The sequence below is a fragment of the Pseudonaja textilis genome, chromosome 1 (assembly GCF_049901715.1).
Source record: "Pseudonaja textilis isolate UNSWEBS1 chromosome 1, rPseTex1.2, whole genome shotgun sequence".
NCBI lineage: Eukaryota > Metazoa > Chordata > Lepidosauria > Squamata > Elapidae > Pseudonaja > Pseudonaja textilis.
The window spans coordinates 289,141,449-289,156,284 of NC_141990.1; the positions used below are offsets into that span (position 1 = coordinate 289,141,449).

At 36.8% G+C, this 14,836-nt stretch overlaps 1 protein-coding gene across 1 annotated transcript in view; it reads left to right on the forward strand.

Annotated features, from left to right (window-relative positions):
• Positions 1-14,836, forward strand: part of TSHR (thyroid stimulating hormone receptor) — a 47,056-nt gene that overhangs the window by 2,245 nt on the left and 29,975 nt on the right. Inside the window, exons 2-3 of the mRNA XM_087922073.1 lie at positions 155-482; positions 12,020-12,091. Coding sequence (XP_087778199.1) covers positions 307-482; positions 12,020-12,091 — 248 coding nt within the window. The 5' untranslated portion in view covers positions 155-306. The remainder of the gene's footprint in view (positions 1-154; positions 483-12,019; positions 12,092-14,836) is intronic.

The window sequence follows — 14,836 nt, forward strand, 5'->3', positions numbered from 1 at the left end:
TTATTTTCATCCTATTTTAATGTCCAATTGATATGCAGACATATTGAAATTAATAAACAACAGCATGGCCTTGTAGGCTAATTGTATAACATACTGTATTTTTGTACATAGCTTATTTTCTTTTCTTTCTTTCTTTTTCTATTTTTGCTTTTAGGGAAAGCAAGAAATAACTAGGTGGATGGGACATTTCTTTGGCGATTCCAGCTTTCTTCTGTTCTCAGGAAAAGGACCTTATTTAGCCCCTCTCTTCTTTCTGGTGCAAAAGATTACACAATATAATGAAGCTGCTGCTGCAGTAGCAACAAGATGCTGTGGCTGCCCAAGTTCCTTCACCTGCTGCTTCTGCTGGAAATGGGCCAGAGAAGTCGAGGCACTGAAGTGTGCCCTTCATCCTTGTGTGATTGTTCTGATTGGGGACTCTATAAAATAACTTGTATGGAGGTCAGTTTCATCCCTACACTCCCACAGAGCACACAGACATTGTGAGTACATGAATACAATACTCAGCATAGTATGAATCCAGCCTATGGGCTGTATTAAATGAGGTTTGTTAACCTGTATTTTAAGGCTGCTGCAATGTTCAGCCGGCTTTGAGTTAAGGTAACTATGAATTTTAGCATATTTTTAATCAGTTGCATGTAACTGGTCATGCTTTTTGTCTACTAGCAGTTATGTTAGTGTTCCAGTGAAACAAAAACTTAAGCACTTGGAACTTAGCACTTGAATGCACCTCCATAAATGCAGCTGCCTTCTTGAATTACAGACAATGTTCCATATTTTGCAAGAGAATCTAAGCTCTTAGTCCTGTTGGAAGAATTATCCTTCTGGGTTCAGTTCCAAGTGGGGAAAAAGACACTGGAAACATGGAGGCTATCTGGAAAGATGGTTTAATGAACCGTGTGGCTTGGAGCTCCAAAGACGATCACATGCTTGAAGATGTTGGGTGAAGGAAAAGGAGGAAAGGGAAAAAGACTGAGATGCTGAGAGTCCCTTAGTTATATACTCTCTGTTGGGCCCCACCTTAGTGTTTTCTTTCCTGTGCAAGAAATGTATCCCATTGGCTGTCAGACTCCCAGGGGCAGGGGTTCTTAACTAACTGTGTAGGCTTTGTCTGGACCACATGGCTTCACCTGAGTGCTGGCTGGTGCAATCTTCCTAGACCAGGTGGTAAGATGGGCAGAGGCCTTTATTATGTAGGATACTCTAGCCTAGGCCTTAAAAACCCATCCATTAACAAAGTGGGGGTGAGCTCCTGCTCTGAGGTGAGTTTCTGCTTCTGAGTTTCTACACTTTTTAGGGGAAATATTCTGCCTTTTTAATATTTCCTAGGATACTTCATTTTTCTAGGAGAGGGGTAGATGCTAACTTCCTACCGCCCTAATGGAAATATGAGAATGCTCACTGAGTTCATTGGTTCATTCTTCTGTGAATTTTGGTTGCAATTTCAAGTTAAGTTTGGAAGCCAGTCCCCCAGGGGGTACTAGTTTTTGTAATGATTCATCACTTTTCGTCTAAATCATCATTATTATTGTTGTTGTCTCTTTTATTCATTAAACATGAAACTCTATCAACTGAACATTTAAAACATGCAAACACACATGTAGCTTCTCATAATATATATGGAAAGAGTATGAGAAGCTGGAGAAGCTCCTGGGCAGAAGAGAAGCAGAAAGTAAAGGTCAAAGAATTAATGGTAGTGATAGAAGCACTTGGGGCTGTGACTCATAAACTGAGAAAGTGGCCCCAAAAGATCCCAGGAACAACATCAAAGCTCTTGTTCATAAAAGTGCAGTACTAGGAATAGCTAAGATTATTTCACAGTTCAAAACTACGACTTCAAAATTATCTGAATTTGAATTCATAATTTTGAGCTGTGAAATAGTCTGTTTTTAGTGCAATTTTTTCAAACTGGAAACTTAGTAAAATCCCTTCTCATCTCTGTCAGGGATATATATCTTCTTCAGTCTTGGATTCTTTACCAGAGGCCTTGGAGTTGAAGGTTCAGGGTGGTATCTTAGCTATTCCTAGTACTGCAATATCAATAGTGATCAATCTCAATCTCAATCAAATTAGAAATATCATTCATATATGTAAAATAAAAGAAAAGAAGAAATATATATGAACTCTTTATATGTTAATCGAAGAACAGGGCTTCTAAAAGTCTGAAATCATATCTCCCTGAAGCTCTCCTGGAAGACTTTTTCCTGCCCTAACTTGCTGCCTGGCTTCAGCTGCTTCCCAATTATTCCTATCAGTAATGTAATTCTGACCCAAACCTGATTCCAAGAGAGCAAACACAAGAGAAAGGCAGCAGTATAATCTTTTTATGTTTAAGCTAAAAATCCTGTTTCTTCACTGATAAAAGGCTGCTTCCAACTAATTAGCTCTGACAAGAAAGAGCCTTGCTAAGTTTTTCCAAGTCTGACAAAAAACAACAGATAAGAAATAGTTTACAAGAGTTTTCAAATACCAACTGTAATGTCCACGAGGCTGAGTTCAAAACTTCTTTGCCTTCTGCAAAGAAAGTTAGTTTCACAGCTGGCTTTTATCTTCTTGAAGGAGGGGCCATTACCTTGCAGCCTTACTCCCAAGTTGCCCATGCTATTGTAACTGTTCTTTCCTCCGAGCAATCCTTCGTGCACTTGGCACAGGCTCCTCGGGAACCTCCTCATCACTGCTGCCACCTCCCACAATCCCTGAAGGCAGCAATCCACTCCCTAATGGTCCTGGCCCCTCATCTGAGTCCTCACTCTCATCAGCCATCTGCACCTGCTGCCGGCTAACCACAACGTAATGTTCCTGGAGGTTCCTCTTCACTTTGATGTAGAGAGAGAGAGGACTACCATAATCTGTACTCCCCTTATGGCTAATAAAAAAAGGAAAATAACATTTCAAGTTCCGTAATGAAACCATCTGGCATAACATAAAAGCAGTAATTTTAACCTTTCCTTTCCCCATTGGGAAATAAATCAATCTTGCAAGATTGAATAAAATCCAATTTTATTTTATTTTTTTAAAAATGATTTAAAAATACCTCCTGACTGATCATTTTAATTAGAAACCTCATTCAGGATCTGGTTTTATTTATTTATCATATAATTGCCCATCTCACAAAACATGATTGTGGGTGGCATACAATGAAAAACACATAATAAAAGCCTAAAAATTAAGAAACATTTTACCATTAAAAACCCTCAATTGCATTGTACAATTAAATACATGCTTTCAAAATATATCAGCTGTCGAGAACTTCATAGAGAAAAAGTAAAACTTGAACTCAGTGGAACCTCCTTACCCAAAGCTTAAGTATTCAAAGGCATAGTCGGCTTCTAACATGTGCACAGCAAGATAAATCAAAAGTCTAACACAGATTCCTGAGTAAAAACATTTGCCTATTTCTACAGAAATAAACAAGGCTTTTGGAAAGATATTTTTGTCTAGATTTCCTTTTTTCCCAAGAAATTCCAATCAGTTAATGCTGAGGCAGCGGCACTCCTTTCCTGCCTCAATCCAGCAACTTCTCTCTCTAGCTTAAAGAAAGCAGTCTTTTTCCTTTCAAGATGGAAGTGGGGAGAGAGTGTGTGAAGGGGGACGTCTCTATGCTTATATGTCAAAAACCCAGGTTTCACCCATGTGAACTGGCTGGTTGTGGGAATGTGAACTGAGAGACTGCCTGCCAAGCGTCAGACTTACTAAAAAATGGAAGCTTGGAAATTAGATTTTTTAAATTTCAGTTGATTTATATGGATAGTTGACTCCTTTCACTATGGATTTTGACTTCTTTTCAACACAACAGCTTTTTTTTTAGCCCTTTATGGTTATATTTAAGCATGCTCTTTTTTAAAGTGCTGCTCTGCACCTAATTTCTGATAATAGCGAACTCAACATAGGTAAAGATTTAAGACAGGGTCCCCAAACTTGGCAACTTTAAGACTTGTAGACTTCAACTCCCAGAATTCTCCAGCCGGCTATGCTGGCTGTAGAATTCTGGGAGTTGAAGTCCAAAAATCTTAAAGTTGCCAAGTTTGGAGACCTCTGATTTAAGATGTTCTTTCATTGTTCTGTAGACTAAGTCAAAAAAGGATATAACTATAAATATCAATCTTTGGGGGAAGATCAGCACTTTTGATAGTTATGGGTAGTCTTTGACTTAGAACTGCAATTGAGCCCAACATTTCTGTTGCTAAGTGAGGCGATTGTTAAGTGAATATTGCCCCATTTTATGACCTTTCTTGCTACAATCGCTAAGTGAATCATAGCCGTTGTCAAGTTAGTGACACAGTTGTTAAGTTAACCTGGCTTCCCCATTGACTTTACTTGTCAGAGGGTTGCAAAAGGGGATCACATGACCCGGGGACATTTCAACGGTCCTAAATCTGAGTAATTTGCCAAGCATATGAATTTTGGTCACTGTGACCATGGGGATGCTGCAATGGTTATAAGTGTGAAAAATAGTCATAATCACTTTTTCAGTGCCATTGTAACTTTGAACAGTCACTAAATGAACTGTTGTAAGTAGGGGACTAGTACTTGCCTTGGTTCACCATCCCTGTGGGACAGGTTGTTGCAGGAGACCTAATCACAGAAATGCAGGATGTAGGGGTGCTTTGTTTTTCTGTATCAATTAGAGATCACACACCTTAGCTTTGCCCTCTTATGACTCTTGGCTTCACTTTGATTGTCTTCATTTATTGGATCCACTGATTCCACCGGCAAGTAGCTCTCCTGTTCGCTATGTCAACAGTGTACCAGATACTAGTTATCCGTGTTGGCAAGCTTAGTAGTTAATTAGTAAGTGACAGACGTCTATTAGTAATAGTAAAAGTCAGTAATTTACTATTGTTATTGTTATTAATTGACCACTTAGTTAACTACTCCTTGAGCATGAAGGCTTTGCTTGCTAATATCTGAAAGATGAATAATAAGATAATATCCAAGGCTTGATTCTAGATGAGCAAATTAATCAGGTGTAAACTACTGATACTCAGTTGGATTAAGCAAGTGGAATAAATCTCTTTCCACTTTTTTTTGAAGTTTCAAAATAAGCCAAGGATCACAAGATGGGGAGGTGAGGTTGGAGTGATTTCCCAAAATCTACCCAACTGAAAGCTCTGTTTTATTGCTTACTTGTTTTCTGGGTTTTATTGCTGTGTATGCAATGCAGGACAAGAATTCTGAAGTTTCACTGCTCGCACAATAGATAAATCTCAGGTGCCTAGAGTGCTCTGTGCTCTGGCTTTAAAATTACTTGCCATAGTTTTCTATCTTTATATATTTCTCTTTATCAAAATAAATTTGATAATAATAATCTCTGTGGGACAGGTTGTTGTTGGAGACTGAATCACAGAAATGGAGACTGTAGTAATGTTTTTCTTTTGAAGCCTGTAGTCCATTGGTGCTGGAAGCCCAATATTAAAACCATGAGGATAGATACAACTAAGGGTGTTGTTATATTCAGCAGAATCTTTAAAAGGTTTTGAAGTGGTTTTATATATTCATATATATATACTACCTCTTAAATTTTCCATGCTTTATGCCACTGTAAGCATTTTTGTTTCTTTTCAATTAGACTAATACAAAGTACTACTGCAGATACAGTGTTAAGCCCAGCCACAGACAATTCTAAAAATAGTACTCAAATAGTACTATAATAAGCCAATAATATAAAGGTTAAAACCTTAACAGAAAGGCAAAAAAGCTATTATACTACAGTCAAAAGAAACTCAACTGCTGAATATTCATATCTAGCCTTCTTTAGGTAAATATTCTGTACTGTGTACAACTATCTTTCACAGCAAATCAAATTATAAGTGATGTGAAGAGTGAAGTATTTAATAGAAAACTTGATTCTCTTTTTATCTCCTTCATTCTATTTTAATGTACCATCTGATTAATATTGTGATAAAATCCTGTGAGCTGGTAACTGGTGACTTTCCCTATATCTTTTCACATGCTCAAGTGGCTCGTGTATGAATGATAGCATGTCAGATGAGATATAACAGAGAAAAGCCTTCTCAATTGTAATGCCCAGGTTATGGAATGGGTCATATTGGTGCATAACAAAAACAGAAATCTGTTAAACTAAATTTTAGCTATTTTTCAAAGCAAAATGATTCTTGTCTTCCACATACATCTTGAATTGGTACTCAGGTCCACTGGCACTTTTACTTAACAAAACAAACTATACATTGGTTATTGCAGGCTGCATATAGTCCCTTCACTTCTAGTTGTTTGTGAGGTCCTCCTAATGATTTCCTTTTGAGTTGATGGAAAGATCAGCTGGACTTCCAGAAACTAAGTAAGTTATGAGGTGGAGCCCTGTATTGAAATCTTGAAATGACATTAGCATTTAGCAATAGCACTTCGACTTATATACTGCTTCACAATGCTTTACAGCCCTCTCTAAGCAGTTTACAGAGTCAACCCAACAATCTGGGTCCTCATTTTACTGACCTCGGAAGGATGGAAGGCTGAATCAACCTTGAGTCGGTGAGAATTGAGCTGCCAAACTGCAGTCAGCAGAAGTAGCCTGTAGTACTGCATTCTAACCACTGTGCCACCACAGCTCTTATTGCAGGGGACAAACTCATGCAACCAGCTCTTTCTCAATCCTTCCAAACTTCTTACATTCACAGATGTTCTATAAAATGATGCTAAACAACTTTAAAAATGATTTGCTAGGTTGCAAAAAAAAGGTTATTTCACCTGCAACTATTCCTATAGGAATTGCTTTTTCCTTAGCTTGAAAAGTTTCCCATTGTCTTTAATAAAAGATACCAAGAGAGGAAGAAAGAAGGAATTGAAGAAGGGATGATATGAAAGGGAAAAGATCTCAAGGTGTGTGAATTTTGGGTTATACTGTTTATAAGTGTATATTTAATGGGAATTATATAGATATACTGTATGTGCATATGAGAGGTGTAATATCCAAAAACCATCATTGGAATGTAATTCCCAGGAGCAGCATGGCCCCTTGGACTATTTGCATGGTATTATTTGGACAACTTCATTAAAAAAAATTATTTTTCAAATTCCTGATGCATTTTAAGGATGCCACTGTGTTATCTGTATTACTCAGTTCTGACAATCAACAGCTATGTAGATTTAATATAAAATTGGTTACTATTCAAGCAGTGGTATAATATAGTATCATGGCAAGCATCTATTGTGTCAAGTTAAGGAGAAATTTCACAAGAAAACACTTGAAATAGATGTAAAGGACAAAAAAGTGCTACAATCTTTTTGATAACAATGTTTGTTTGATTAGTATTATATGTATACGGTTAGTATAGAGCAGGGTGTCAAACTCATGTCATCATGGTGGCATCACATGACTTATTGGCATTTCTCCCCCCTTTCTAACCAGGCATGGGCGTAGCCCACATCTACACCATGGGCAGGCAGTTTGACAGTATAGAATGGTATAGAATGTGGTAAAAAGAGATCAAGATTGCAAATAGTCAATTATTTGGTGAACTGAACTGCAAAACAGAAATGCAAATATATTTAATAGGGATTTGAAGAATAATGCTTATCTTTCAACAAAATGTGCACCCTAATTGTCTGCATCTTCTGTAGAGAAATTTCTACAAAATCTGTTGGAAATTAATCAGAGGTGTTATTCATCAGATTCTGACCAGTTCTGGAGAACCGGTAGCGGAAATTTTGAGTAGTTCGGAGAACTGGAAAATACCACCTCTGACTGGAGATTTTACACTATCCTTCCCCTGCCACACCCACCAAGCCATGCCCACAGAACCGGTAATAAAAAATTTGAATCCCACCACTGTGCTACTTATTTTCAATGAACATTGAAGAACTGCAATTTGTAGGGAAGGGGGACAACATATAAGTAAACCATTTTGTTAAGCAATGCTTAGCTACTGTTCATTTTTGAAGCTCTGTAAAATGATTTGGTAATGTTTATGGAAGACAGAAATGTTTCAAATGGGTTTTTTCTTCCAATAAACGTTTAAGCAAAGTCCAAACCAGCAGTCCAAGTCATTCACAGTTAAAGCAGTCCGTTTTTTAGTCCAGGGATAATCCAAATAACAAAGTCCAGTATCAAAAACAGTTCAGTAACAGACTTAAATCAAATCCAAGAATAACAGTCAATCAGGAAAAATGGAGGACCAGCAACACTCTCAAAACAGGACAGAACAAGACAGGTTTCTGGCTCCATCTTGGTTTATATTTTTTCCAATGCAACTAACTGTTAAGTGACACCAGTAAGCCCTGTATTACCAAGACGTTCAACCCATGTAACACAACCACCTGATAGATATCAGGCTAGTGTTGTATGCCAAGTGAATACAGTTCCAAATAACTATAATAAACTAAAACTGTATCCTGCTAAGGATCAGGCTGCTTGGCAGGAAGCAAAGGATAAGGAACTGGAATCATTAAAAAAGTTGGAAGTATATGAGAATGTTAAGTTACCACCAGGTAAACATGCCATAGGGTGTTAAATTGGTTTATAAACTTAAGACTGGTGTAGATGGGACTGTTACCCATAAAGCCAGGTTAGTAGCACAAAGATTCAATCAGACAGCAAACGACTACGATGAGGTGTTTGCACCTAGTCTGAAGGCTACTACATTACAAGCAGCATTAGTGTGGGCAGCTAAGGAGAAATACATTATAAATCATTTAGATGTAGAGACAGCATATCTCCATGCACCGTTGCAACACACTATTTAAAGAAATCTTTAGGTATAAAAAATGATAATACAACTGATTGCTGGAGATCAAAAAAGAGTCTTTATGGCTTGAAGCAATCAGGATATGAGTGGAACCAATGTATAGTTAAGGAATTAACTAAGATAGGTTTTGTAGCTGGCATGGCTGATCCATGTTTGTTTAAAAAAGAAAGTAATGGTATAATTTCATTGTTGCTAGTGTTTACTATGACATAGCATTAATCACCAAAACTGAACAAGAAGCTACTGAGATAATTTCACTATTAGAAAAGAAATTTAAGATAAAACAGTTAGGTGAAATTAAACATTATCCTGGATTAAAGATAGATAGAACTAGGGGAGGATACAAGATCTCACAGGCAGATAAAATTAACCAATTAGTAAAAAGTTTTAAAATGGAACTTTGTAAATTGGCTAAAACACCAATGAGCCAGGAGTTTAGCCATAGTGATGTTCAAAGTCCTGTTTTTGATAAGAACATTTATCAGTCCTTGATTGGTAGTTTATCCTATCTCGGTAATTGGTCAAGGCCAGATATAGCATACTGTGTTAAACAATTAGCCAGATTTAATCCTGAGTCAAATGAAAGGCACTGGCAAGCTGCTAAGCGTGTGTTAAGATATCTGAAACAAACAATGCATTATGCATTGTATTTGGAGCCTAAGGATGAACTTAGTTTAACTGCATACGCTGATGCAAGTTTCGCTACAGACGTAAATACACGTAAATATACGTCAGGTACTATAGTATTATTGGGAAAAATGTTGATTGGATGGAGGTCTATTCAACAGAAACATCTAAGTTTGTCAACAATGGAGGCTGAATTCTCATATTTATCTTTATTACAGATTTAATTTGTTATAAGCAACTATTAATTGATATGGGAATTGTTGTTTATGAAGACAACCAATCAGCAATACTGATGGCTTCAAATATTGCTGTTAAGACAAGATAAAAACACACAGATTTAAGATATTTAAATGTGAGACAATGTGTGCAAAGTAAAATGATTAAGCTGGAATACTGTATGTCAGAAAATAACATCGCAGATCATTTTACAAAAGCCCAAGGCTCTGTAAAGCATAACGCTTGCTGTGAGGATTATGGACTTCGAATGTAAAGTTGTATATATTGTCCTACCCAAAGGGAAGAATGTTAGGAATGTAAGTCACCTAACAGTTGGGTTGGAAAATATATAAACCAGGATAGACATTTTAATACTGTCTCTTTAAGGGAATGCTAAAATTGTAATTGGGTGTGCCTCAAACGGCCATAAGATGGAGACAGAAACCTGGGCTGTTTTGTTCTGTTGTTTCCAAGAGTGTTGCCGTTCCTACATTTTCCTATTGACTGTTACTGATCATCGTTATTCTTGACTTTGGTGTAAGTCTGTTACTGAACTGTTTTTGATACTGGACTTTGATATTTGGATTATCCCTGGACTGAAAACTGACTGCTTTAACCGTGAATGACTTCAACTGTTTTGTTGAACTTTGCTTAACTATTTTACTGGAAGTAAAAACCTACATTTTACTATACAGTGTATCTGTGTGCTGTTTGTGTGTTATTCTTCACCACTCTCACTATGTCTCCCAGTGTGCGCTCATTCTCCTAACGGGGAATTACCTCAACAGAAATAAATATCAAATATTTTTAGTCAAATTTTCCCAGGAAAAAATGTTGCATACTCATATTCATGACTAACTAATCCATAGCTGCAGTAAGTAGGACAGGCTGTTTAGATCTCCAACTTCTAGGATTAGAAATTTCTGTAGCTGCAACAAAAATGTTCTTTTTTTGTGTGTGTTCTACTTTTCTCTGTCTACTGAGAGGGATATATACAGTATCTCAGAATCTTTGAGGAAGGACTTTAAGTTTTATTCTAAATTAAATTGGGTTATAAACTATAAGCAGAGATCGATGACTGCTCCCTTATTTATATGCTATCATTTTAATTTACTAGCTAATACTAATAATCTTCTATAATCTATCTCCAGTTTCGGCACAGGAAAATTCTGGAATATTTGACCTAAATAAACTAATAAGTCAATCCTGTTTGTAAACACCTAGCATAAAATCCACTACAATATTAATAATTATGAAAATTTCAAGAATAAATAGAATACACTTCTTTAAAACAATTGATTTTTAAACTGCAGCATTTTTTAAAGTAAGATTCTCTGGGAAAAATTTGTGAAAGAGAGTAAAAGCTTTTATTCCTTATTTTAGAAGTGTAAAATTAATAGGATTTTGCCTGAAGCTCTCTTCGTTCTCTGTTAATCCTAGAGGGTTGAATGTTTTTTGCTGAATTCATTCCAGAAACCTGGAATATCCATAGACACTGATACAACAGAAGAAATATCCTGACAGCTGTAATATGAAGCATTGTAAGCAACATTTTTAAAAGGAAAAAAAACCCAATTTATAATAAATACAAGCTTGAGCTGTTATTTGAATGATTTCGTAAATGCACTCAAGGGTCACATTGGTATTATTGTTAGGCAGATGGTGAATTTTGGTCTCACCACAGGGACAAAGTCATCTGAATGACCTTGGGCCATTCAGTTTCTTGCATTCCACTTATGAAAAACCTTGAAGAAAAGAAACTTATTCAGACCTTCTCTGAAAACTAGACAGAAGAAGAAAAAAGAGAGAAAGAGAATGTATAGAATTATGTTTACAGTAATTAAAAGTCAAAGCTGCAAAAAATGCAGATAATTTTCTTCTAATGTATCTGATTCCCTCTTATTATTGATTTTTTTTTCCAGATTTCTCTCTACCACGTTCCATCAGCTTTAATCTGCTTTATAATCTGCTCTCCCTGTTTGATGTATGGGTGGTATTGATTTGACCATGTTAATTTCAATACTCAAAGAATTATTTCTACAGGATGCGTGTGTTAGTGTAATATGCAATATTGTGCAAATATATACTCTTTTAAAATATTATTTTTTGTTCAATTACATCAATCTGGTGTCTAGGTGGAAATTTATCAGTATCTCCTCTTTCTTCAAGATCAGTGATTGAGCATTTCACTGACAGAGCAACAATAGCAAAAAGTTCTATGCTTGTGTTATCACTCATTTTATGACCCTCCAGGAAAAGTCTATTTCTACTTGAGTATTCAATGCACGTATAAAGTTTGATGAAAATAATTCAAACTTGTTAGGAAGCAAACTTAATGAACTGTCCACCTGTCATGTAATCCATGTTTTCCACTGCTATTATTTCCATTCTGACCTAAAAACCATTACTGTAAAGAATTTGAACAGCATAATAATCTTGAAAATATATTAATTTTTTAAGCTTTGTTCCTACAGGAGGTTTATGGATACATATCTGAAAAGAATTCCTAGTGAAGCATTCTCCAGACTACCCAACATCTCCAAGATGTAAGTTTTTATCTACATTATTTTCTTAAAATAAGCAATATTTGCTCTGCTTGTTTAAATGTTGCATAATGCTGCAGCTAAAAAGAAAAGATTGACAGCCAGTTTGCTGTACTAGTTAAGGCACCTGGCTAGAAATGGGGAGATTGTGAGTTATAAGATTTCCATCTTAGATGGGTGACCTTTAGCCAATCACTCCCTCTTAGTTTTAGATCTAGGAACCAGGCAGTGGTAAGCACACTTCAAAAATCTTGGCGATAAAACTGCAGGGACTATCTCAGGTGGTTGCCAGGAGTCAACATTGACTCAAAGGCACACACAAATGCACAGACAGACAGAAAAAAAGTGAGAGAGAGAAAAAAAAACCCATCAAGAATTGCACGAACTTGATGAAGTGATAGAAAAATCAATTATCTTGTCTCAGATTTCCTAAGCCATTGTCTGAACCATGTCAATACATTTGTAGAATATATTTGGTCAAACAATTTCAGCTGTGCTGGTTTACTTGGGAGTGCTGACTTCAATCTTGCAAGTCTGAAGGTATATAGGTTAGGTGTCAATCAAACATGTTAGTTGTTTTCAGTAGAAAGTTTTGGGGAAGGAAAGAGCTCAGGGATATATCAAAATATCCAGGTTGTATTGATTGTAGTGTTTTTTGGTCTAGGAATACATATCTATATGGGTAATTGCTGTGATAATTATGAAGTATTGTCGTGTTACAGTTTCATGCTTATTAGTAATACTGATTGCCTTTCCCTTGAACATTACCTTTGTAGGGTGCAAACATTTAAATATCTACATAGATAGAGAGAGAGAGATGGACAGATAGTATGATCTAGTAGTTAAAGTGCTGGATAAACAACAGAGAGACCGGGTACTAGTCCTCCCTTAGGCACCAAAACTAATGGGTGATTTTGAGCCAATCACTTCCTTGCAACTCTAATTAGCTTCAGGCTCTACAACAAGCTTGCTGATAAGCAAACCTTTGCAGCATCGTGCACTCTTGCAGCTTTGCCGTAGGAACTAGATAAGCACAGTGCAAACACAAGCAGATCCTGTCCATGTTCAAATATTTATGAGGTTGGGATGTAGCTCTGGAAGAATATAAAGGAGAATCTCTTTCAACTTTTATTGAATTTATTTTAGCCAGGGCTACTTCAAAGCCTTCAAGTAGCATCGTTTCCCTCCTATCTGGGATATTCAGTAAGAGAGCTTTAGTTACAAATTTCTTTCAGCTTTGCTTATATCATTAAGAAACAATATACATGCACATGAACAACACAACAACCCTAAGCTATTTGTCATCTCCGTGACAAATAGTCCCTCAATGTCCTCTGCTCCTGCCTGCCTAGGAAATATGCTGACTACAGAGTTGTCCAAGGAGTGGAATAAGGAGAGTAAACTCAAAGTAACTTGATGCATGTTTTAAAAAGAGGTGAGGCTTGAAACTGCAGTGATGACCTGGATCACTGATCCACAAGTAGCAAACTTGAGAACTGCATATTTCTACGTCAATCAGATTTGTTTTTAGCTCAGCTAATCAAATTTTGTTAGCTATGCATACTAACGTGAGTGACTGTAAAGCTCCTAAACCTAGTTCTGCTTTATTTTCACTTGTTTTATAAACTGTTTCATTTATTACTGTGTTTTATATAACATTGTCTCAGGTGCAAGCTGTTTTCTACACATGCAGCTCCAACCCACTTAACCATGAAATACTCGATGGCCATTTAAGAATGTCATTGCCGCATAGTTACCAGGAAACTGAATATCTCGTTTTGAAAAATACCAGCTAAAAATGAAATATATTTTCAGCTTTTGTAGATTGTTGTGAGGCATTCTACATTGAGCTGTCCTTGAACTCTTAAAAATAGAAGTTATAAGGCAGACGTATCAAAGACGCAGCCCATGGGCTGGATCTAGCCCATGATGGATCTAGAGTTGTCTTGCAGGGCCGTCCCAGAGATGGTGAGTGATTGGCCTACTCCAGGCCACACCCACCCCAGCCTCCCAGGGGCAAACAAAATCCTGATACACCCCGCAATGGGATTGAGTTTGACACCCCTGTTATAAGATAACTGCATCGGTTACTTCTGCATATACTTCAGGATGCTGTTTATTGGTTTAAAATCCTAAAAAAAAATACCCCAACACCTAATTCCTCCTATATTTATATCTCAGCCTTTAAGAAAAGATGCAGAATTTGCTTCTCTTCTGATTTTCCTTACTGAATCCATTTGTCAGTAACCCAATGGCAAAAGGCCTTCATGGTCATTCTGTGAAAGACTTGTGGCTCATTCAGGCTCATATTTCTGTTTTCAGATTTAGACTGACAATCTGGTTTTTCTGAACCTTGTTTCCCATAGGAGGTTCTTTTTCCCTATCCCTACAACCTGAGGTGCCCTGCAAGAGAGGAAGAGGGACACTGTTCCCTTCCTTAAATTGCCACATGTGGCTGATTCTTTAGTGCCTAGTATTGACTTTAGCCCTCAAAGACATGTACACCGCTTCTTTTCTTCCAGTAAGAATGAAAAAGGTATTTCACATTGAAAAGGGGGAAAAAACCATTATTTTTAGAGCAATATTTAAATGGGATCTAAGTCAGTTTGTTTACTCTTAAGGTTCCAGTGCATGAATGTGCTTTTCTTAATGAGAGGAGGGGGAAGTCTTTGGCTTGTGTTTCCAATGATGCCTTGACCACTTTGTTCATATAATGAATTTTCTCTTGGCTTGTCATCTGTCTTGATG